General features: G+C 39.9%; 1 protein-coding gene across 1 annotated transcript in view; it reads right to left on the bottom strand.

Moving 5' to 3' along the window:
- Positions 1 to 96: 96 nt before the first annotated feature.
- The window catches only part of LOC107551720 (sal-like protein 3), a 25,446-nt gene continuing 16,095 nt past the window's right edge, over positions 97 to 9,447 (bottom strand). Inside the window, exons 2-4 of the mRNA XM_016233445.1 lie at positions 5,365 to 7,326; positions 873 to 1,207; positions 97 to 105 (exon numbers count right to left, since the gene is read on the bottom strand). Of these exons, the coding sequence (XP_016088931.1) occupies positions 97 to 105; positions 873 to 1,207; positions 5,365 to 7,326 (2,306 nt within the window). The remainder of the gene's footprint in view (positions 106 to 872; positions 1,208 to 5,364; positions 7,327 to 9,447) is intronic.

The following is a 9,447-nucleotide window of genomic DNA, read 5'->3' as shown; positions in this document are numbered from 1 at the left end:
AAACGATTGCAGACATTTTATTTATTTTAAGGATTTAAAGTGAAGGATTTAAAGTGATTTAAAGTGAAGCCTTGATTAACATTATGTAGGCCTATTCTAAACAAGCTGACAGCAGAAATCACACAGAACAGAACAAAATGTTATCATTTCATATTAAGTTAACGAGTAAACAATTTAATAATGCAATTGAAAACAAACTAATTGATATGACAACTAAAAAGAACAATAATAATAAGATTATTGCCGCGATTTCAATATATTCAAGGATTCATTTTTAGGTTTCATCAATACGTCAGTTTTAAACGTTTTAGTGCCTGTAAAAATGAAAGTAAATGTACGTTTTATGGAACCCCATTTTACATAAAAAAACATACAAATTATCATGAGATCACGTTGAATTGTTACCTGGAGGCTTGCTTTTACCATATCATTTGAATCAGTGAGTTGTTGACTCGAGAAAAGCTGTATCAGTTCAATTTGTGAATGAATCGTCCAGTGTGATTTGCGAACCAATTTAACAGGTTAATTGAAAAGAATCAGCTTGTTCATGTGTCAGACACTGCTTTTGGTTTCAGAGAGTGTGACGATTTCTCCAGTTCAAAATAATGAGGAATGACATGTTCTAAGAAATCTAGTGGAGTAAAAAGTACGGATGATACTAAACCATACGTCACTTCATTTTTATTTTCGAAGAGTTAATAAAAATATTCTGATAAAGTGCAGATACTGGAAAAATATACTTGAGTACAGTACCAAAGTAAAAATACTTACTGTTACTGTCCACAACCGCCAACAACAAATACATGTATATATGTAATACCATAAATATAAACTAATATACACACATAGGCTAAATGTATTTTAAGCCATACCTTCAGATTTCCCTTTGTGGTGAAGGCTCTGCCACAGATGGAACAACCAAATGGTTTTTCTCCTGTATGAGTGCGCTCATGGATCTGAAGAGCACTGGCTGATGAAAAATTCTTCCCACAAGAGGTGCAGTTATGTTGTTTGGGGGTCCGCCGAGGTGGAGGTGGTGCCAGCTTTGGTGTAAGGTTGGGGCTTATTGTTGTCTGAGGGGTTGTGGTAGGTACCTGGGGGCCAGCTGGTAAGTGGCACCCCTCACACATGGCCGGTGGTTTACTGTGTCCATTGTCAAATTTGACTGTGCTTGGTTCTGAGCTCATAATACTGGGAGTGTTTAAACCTAAATGAATGAATGAATGAATAAATAACATGAAAATGTTTCTTTTATTTACTTGTATTGTATACTGTGATTTTTAATGCGTTTTTGTTTTTTTAAAGAATTCTCTTCTGCTCACCAAGCCTGCATTTATTTGATCCAAAATACAACAAAAGCAGTAATATTGTGAAATATTTTTAATATTTAAAATATATGCTTTTTATTTTATTATATTTTTTAAAGCATTTTATTCCTGTGATCAAAGCTAAATTTTTAGCATAATTACTCCAGTCTTACTACATGATCATTCTAATATGCTGATTTGCTGTTTAAGAAACGTTATTATTATTTAAAATGTGTGTACACTACACTATGGTATACAATTCATTAGTGCCAACCTACAATATTTAATTAATTATTTATTTTATTATTATTTTTTATTTTTTCAGAATTCTTTGATGAATGGAAAGATCCAAAGATCAGCATTTATCTGAAATAAAAAAGCTTTTGTAACATTATACTATACATTATATTATATTATACACTATACCATTTAAAAGCTTATTCAAAAGGGAGAAATTATAGAAATTAATACTTTCATTTAGCAACAATGCTTTAAATTGATACAAAGTGATGATACAGACATTTAAAATGTTACAAAATATTTATATCCAGATAAATGCTGTTCTTCTGAACTTTCTATTCATCAAAGAAACCTGGAAAAAAAGCCCACGTTTTACTCAACTGTTTTCAACATAATAATAATAATAATAATAATAATAATAATAATAATAATAATAAATACAGAGTTCTGGAATGAAACTCTAGATGTCCGATAGGTCTAATGCCGGGTTCAGACTACACAATATCTTTGTCGGTCACGATAGTCACTTTGTCAGATTACACAATTTTGACTCCTAAAATCTTGTCGTGTCGTGAACAAGAAACATGTCAGACTACACATTGCTTCCTGACCATTCATCGCGTACCGTCTTTAACGACGCATGTTATGTCATCGAGAAGGCGGAACTAGCGACTGAGTTCCGAAAACAAGAGTGTAAACATTCCTGAAGCGCTTCCGCTATAGTTCGCCAGCATTTTTCTTTCTTTGTTCTGTCGTGGTAGTCCCTCGATGACACATCATAAAGGCAGGAGTACTGTTGCCACAGCTCCACGAACCTTTCCTCCATCTCATAATTCCACCTAGCAGCACCATCATCTCTCTTTCGTTTTGCCATGTTTGAAACCGGTGTATGAAAGAGCTTCTGTGCTGCTATTGGTCAACGTCACCAATATGACAGAACTCATCGTGGACGACGGAAAAAAAATTGTCATGATGTCGTGAAGCATTGTAGACGCGGAATCGGTTGTTGTTCACTATGACACACTACACGAGCTGAAACGATGGAATCTTGCGTCCCGACGCCCATTGTCGTTTATGAATCCCCACGACACCCTACGTCAAGCAAATAGTGGAAAAATCATGTAGTCTGAACCGAGCATGACTCTATCTGACCTAATGACATCATCACATGGCACAGCTGATTGGTTCTCTCCTGTATCAGTAGGCAATGAGCTCGCTGCTCAACATTCAAATATATGACTAATGATTGCCGTAGCAGTTGCAGCTTGCTTCAGAACAGCAAAATCAACATCTAAGATAAGTGAATGCTCTTCTAATCCATATCGTTGTGTGTATTGCATGGTTTGCCTAATTGAATTAAAAAATGAGCAACCATAATCAAGTTTAAACTAAGTGTCATGTTAACAGTTTGCATTGTATGCTGGAGCAAATATTAAACATATTAGCAGCAGCATTTAGCATCTATGTTTATACAGCTGGAGCAAAACGCAGTTTAGAGCATATGTAATTGATCTGAGGACACGCCGATAGTATCGGACATGAAACAGGTTAAATGAAATAAGCATTCTTGTGTATGCATTTCGATGGGAGTTCGCCATATACATCGGCGATTATCCCAGTGTTCACGTTCGTTATTTCTAAGGTCGATGTTTTCATTGTAATGAGTGTGTGGTTAATTTCAGCTGCATGCAGCGTCAGAAGCATGCGCTTATCACAGTCATATCAATGACAGTGTTGCGGGAGATGCTGAAGATCACTATCTACGGCTGTAACAGTTAGTTCCGATTGAAATGCTTTATGGGTAGTGTAGTTCGGAGAAATGTGCTCGTGCGACGTGTGCTCTCGCTGTGATGTGTAATTCAGGAAATGGAGAAAGAACATTTATATTCTGCTTTTATTTCGGTTCATCAGGTCAGTCCACCTAGGGGTTTTTGTGCACTGTAACTTTTACAACTTTTTATCTGCACGAGAGAATAAAATGGCATGCATTGCTAACTTTGTCCATCTCATCATTGCACGGACATGAATTAACAAGGTGTTACACTGCCGCTGGGACTGATGAAGTGGAGAAGTAACAGCAGTTATCAAATGACTAAATTATGATATTTGCTCAGGTGGGTGCTGGGGTCTTATCTATCGGATTGCAATGTATATCCATTTTGTTAATTAAACATTACACATGGTGCATACGGCGTGGTAGCCAAGGCTCACATAGCCATAGGCCTCTATTATTAAGCCGGTCGGCGTGGTAGCCAAGGCTCACATAGTCATAGGCCACTAGTGTTAAGCCGGTCGATGTGGTAGCCAAGGCTCACATAGTCATAGGCCACTAGCGTTAAGCCGGTCGGCGTGGGAGCCCAGGCACACATATATAGTAATACATATACGGTTCACATGGCTCTTCGGAGCAGCAGCAGTCCATATGTCTTGGCGATAGATCTGCTTGTTGGGGGGTGTTTTGTTCTTGTTTTGGCTTGTATTGTCCCTTCTATGTCTCCTGCTTTGTGGGGGGTTATTTCATGTATGTTATATTTGCAGCAGCAATATTTCTTACATGCTCACAGCGGCATGTTGTGGATGTATTGGATGTAGCAAGTCTCGGTTCTTGCTCTGCCACAGCAGCAGCAGCAGCGTAGCAGATCTATTCCACCAAGACCAAATACATTAAAGGGGTCATATGATGCTGCTAAAAAGAACATTATTTTGTGTATTTGGTGTAATGAAATGTGTTTATATGGTTTAAAGTTCAAAAAACACATTATTTTCTACATACTGTACATTATTGTTTCTCCTCTATGCCCCGCCTTTTTGAAACGCGTTGATTTTTTCAAAGCTCATTGGTCTGAAAAAGCGAGGTGTGCTGTGATTGGCCAGCTATCCAATGTGTTGTGATTGGCCGAATACCTCAAGCGTGAGACGGAAATGTTACGCCCCTCACATACTGTTGATGCCATGTCCCGGCCGGAGCAACGAGACATAAACATTAAAACCCATTACAAACGAGGCATTTGTTGCATCCAGTGGGGACACAATTACTGATTATAATGACTTCTACTGTCGTTTACGCGTTGCGTTGCATTGCATCGCATCGCGCCGCGTAAACATAAAACTCTGTCAGCATTTGTGATCGGAGAAATGACAAACAACAAGTGCTACTCTACTGCCCAAAACTCGCTTTTGAATCATCAGTGGCAGCGAAAAACACAGCGGCCTACCATGAGGGGAGTGAGCCGTGATAGAGTGAGCTGAGGCGGGCTGGACTCCGCTTTGTCCACGGTGAATGAGCCGTGATAGAGTGAGCTGAGGCGGGCTGGACTTTGTCCACGATGAAAGTTGATGTATTCCCTCAGCGTCCAGCACAGATCAGCTCCAGCTGAAACTCTAGATGGCGTAGTCCTATATGTCTAACTCAATCTGACCTAATGACATCATCACATGGCACAGCTGATTGGTTCTCTCCTGTATTGGTAGCAGTGGTGTAGTCTAGCTTTTTGTAGTGGGTATACTCTGATATTCCCTCCCAGCCTCGTACTCACCATCCCACAGCGACACCCCATAAGCACCACCACGCTCACTAATTCATACAATATGCATCTATGTAACTGAGAGCATTCTGAAAGACTGCTTATGTGATATCAACATGTCAGTTTATTATAAGCAACAGAAGACTTTAACAGCCAATGACATTTACAGCTGGGGAGACTGGACTGATTTCTTAATGCTTAGTGTTAATCATTTAACTCAGCCAGTTACATTTATCTTAAAGGGGTCATATGATGCTATTTTAAAGATCATTATTTTGTGTATTTGGTATAACAGAATACTTGGTGTATGGAAGTAGTCATTATGCTGGTTTCTCCAGGCCTGGTGGTGGAGGTGAGTGGTAGATGAAAGGCTTCGGATTTTAGAACTGGAGGTGTGTCACTTGCCACACTATGCTGTGGTGAACTGGACATTTGTGCAATACTAGCCTCAGCAATTAGGTGAATAGGAGACATAGATGCACACTCGCTTGATGGGGGTGATGGCATTTGAGGTGACCTACTTAAAGGGGTAAAACTACTTGAATCCCCATAGCTTCCTATAATACTGGGTATTGTTGGAGGGAGCTGCAGTGCTATTGATGTTGGGATTGTAGACAAAGCCGGTTTGCTGTCCAGCCATGTGGTAACAGGTTTTTCTGGGGGCAATGACATGCCATAAGGTATACCTGAGCTAGTTGGAACATTATCCAGATACTCAGGAACTGGATAGGGGTTCATTTGAATCTGAGGATACTTTTCTTTGTGTCTCTGAAAATGAACCTTCAAGTTACCCTTTGTGGAGAAGCGATTACCACAAATGTTGCATTTGAAAGGCCTTTCACCAGTATGGGAGCGAAGATGGATTTGCAGGGCACTGTCACTTCCAAACACCTTGGCACAAAATCTGCACTTGTGTTTGAAGAAGGGATCTTCTGAGTTGGGTTTGGTGTCAAACAAAGAGACATTTGGGGGCTTTCCTTTGCGGTGCTTCATTAGGGCGGAAAGAGGATCAAGCGCATTTGTTGTGGCTGCAATACTGGCTAGAGGATTAGGGAAGATAACACTGTTGGATGAGCTGTGAGGTACGAGAGGAAGGCTGGAGGGGGATGTTAGCAATCTTCCATGACTCGGTGCTAGAGGACTAAGTGTGTTTTTTGGAAGTGAAATACCACAACTTATTTTACCCCCAGTTCCTGTGCTACTACTGGTGCAGCTACTGCTGCTAATCGACGCTGAGCATGGTGACATTTGAGAAGGAACCACATTACTGGTTGTTGGATATAAGGAATTAATTGTGATATTGTTTTTCATCCCAGAACTGGCCAGCTGGCCAACTGTCTGAGGAACACTAACACAGGCTACCTCCAGAGCTGAAGATAATGAGGCTGAGACCTGTCCATTGAAATCGGAGGGCCCTTTGATTGGAAGTTGATGCTCAGGTGGTGTAATGAAGCCACGTAGATGAAGCTGCCCAGGCATTGTGGGTATGTTGGAAGATGAGGTTACTTCTAAGGTTGCATTCATGCTGTGGTCTGCTTGATGGTTGACAGCTGTCTGTGTGGAGGCCTGTTTGTTTATTAGTGCCACCTGGCTCCGAATCTGCTCTATCAATTGAAGCTGGTGGAGCTGTTGTTGCTGCAAGGCCATGAGCTGGTCAAGGATCATAGGAATGGCCATAGTTGACACTTCACCAGCTAGTGCTCCCCGGGCACCCTGAGAGAACTGAGCCACAGCCACACGGGTTCCATGCAGTGTTTCCAATGTGACATTAGTGCTGGGTATAGTATATCCTGCCCCAGAAGACTGCTTAATATCTTCAAGTTGAGATAGGCTTATGTCTGGCTCTGACAGTGTAACTTGATCTTCAGAATTGATGGGTTTCTCAGGAGACAGTTCCACTTCCATGGCCTCATATTCTATCTCCAGAACAGCACCCGGGTCCAACATCATCTCTGCTCCTTCAACATCTTCAGTGGGCATGTGGCTTTCCTCTACTACATCTTCACTGTCTGCTGGCTCACTGCTGCAGCTGGGCATGGGTGATGGCTCAGGTGGGTAGTCCTGTGCTTGGTCTGAAATCACTTGATTGTCACTGATAATTAACACAAGTGGATTCTTGGTACAGGTCTTCAGATGTTCACAGAAATCAGACCACTTAAAGAACTCCGCACAACACTTTTCACACACATGGATCTCTTCACTCCCACTGCGGCTCTCATTTCCACTGTCTGAATCATCCAGTCCTTCACCTGAGACTGAGAAGAACAGGAAAGTGAGGGGGAAGGGGGGACACATTAATATATTATTATTATTATTATTTGCACAATCAAATCTGTTTTACCCTTTCCCGTGATTGTGTTCATCTTAACCACCAATTTTGATCATTCCACTTTTCTCTGTATAGTCAGATAGCATCTGTCTTTGTGCAATCTACTTATTTTAGGACTATCAATTGTAGATATTGCCATGTATAAGAGATTCAATGCAATTCAATTTCCACTGTTTTCATATAAACCAGGGGCACTTTATCTGTACAAATCAGGTCTCACTCGGATTTACCACTAACATGAAATTTTAGATTTCATTAGTACTGTCAGATGTGTGAGCTATGCTTTTGCAAAATCTTTTCACACAGTGTGTTTATATAATAAATGTATGTTAAAGTTATTGCATGTTCTGTACAGTTGACATGTGTCATACCAATCCATATACCATATCTGAACTGTTTAAATCACACATTTGTTCTGAGATTTTAATCTGTACAAATAAATTCAGATATTTTGTGCACTTGTATGCATCACATGCTTCATGGCAATTAGTTGGTAATATGCTTGACTAGGAGTTTGGGATGGGTGTGAATTTTTGTTAATTGTTACACGCGCACACACACACACAAAAACTCTGAATGAATAACTTATTAAGCAGTGTTAAACATGTCTAAGTCTTCGTTTGATTGGACCTTGGTGGATATGAAATTAAATTATTCTGTATTTTCTACTATAAAATGAATACACATTTTGAAAAAATAAAAAAGCAAGAAGAGGAGGATTTAATTCCTCTTTTCAGTAGTGACTGGAATGAAATTATTATTATTATTTTAATCTATCTATAGATGACCATAGATAGATAACCATGACACATTATCTTAAAAATTATCGTTTTCTCTATAATCATTTAGTCATTATTATGCTTCCCTTTATTTGAATTATGCATCCCTGTATCAGCAGCTAAGTGCCGGAGGCTTGGAATATCAACGCACGCTTTACGCACACATCTAATGTCCAATCTTGTCGATCTCCGTCTAAAATTGCTTTATTGAACATAATGGAAATACATACTTGCAACGACGAATGGTGGCCACCTTCCCTTCCTGAAGTGTGGTAAAAACTGTATACGTTCCCTGCACCAAGCCTGCTTCCTCTACGTGAATGAAACACCGACTTAAAACCCCTATGTGCATATACTGCCCCCAAGTGGTGACAACCCAAAATACATCGACATTAACACATTGGCTCCTACACATCGGCCCCATAATTGTTGATGTACAACTACAATTATCTCTTAAATGATCAAAGGAGCCAAAAAAGGTGTATGTGAACAACTTCTTTGAAGATCAATCCATTGATTCTTCCAACAACATGCAGATTTTGGAAACAGGTCTGTCCAGTAATCCTGTTTTTGTCTTCAGTTGTACAAAACGGACAAATCCCGTTTTGTCAGGATATGTCTGAATGATTTTGCCTAATGACCAGGAACCACGTGGTGCAATTGGATCCATGATGACCACTATATCACCAACAGTGAAATTTCTACGTGGCTTCCTCCATTTTTGTCGTTCCTGAAGCAGTGGAAGATATTCCCCTATCCACCTTTTCCAAAACAGATCAGACAAATATTGGACTTGCCGCCATCTGCGTCTGATATACAAATCACTTTTTTGAAAAGTCCTGGAGGAAGAAATGGGTTTGATCTTAACTGCAAGATATGATTTGGCGTGAGAGCTTCTAAGTCGAAACCTAGTAGTCTTTCGAAACACTATCCTGCCAGTAATTCTTATGCTTCAGCTTCACAAAGAATAGTGTGAAAGCTCTCATCATCCAAGCATTGTTGTCGAAGTGTAGAGTACAACACTTTCTTTACAAGACGAATGAGCCTCTCCCACACAGCTCCATGATGTGATCCTGCAGGAATATTAAAGGTCCATTTTATTCCTTTTGACAGGAAAGTACGCTGAATTTTATCATGATCCAAACTCTTCAAAGCATTTCTAAGCTCTCTCTCTGCTCCAATAAAATTAGTGCCGTTATCAGATCTTAAATGCAGTACTTGGCCACGACGGCACATAAAACGACGAATACAATTTATACAAGAATTTG

Source organism: Sinocyclocheilus grahami, unplaced genomic scaffold (assembly GCF_001515645.1).
Source record: "Sinocyclocheilus grahami isolate Dianchi unplaced genomic scaffold, SAMN03320097.WGS_v1.1 scaffold431.1, whole genome shotgun sequence".
NCBI lineage: Eukaryota > Metazoa > Chordata > Actinopteri > Cypriniformes > Cyprinidae > Sinocyclocheilus > Sinocyclocheilus grahami.
This window is presented reverse-complemented; position numbering and strand designations above follow the sequence as displayed.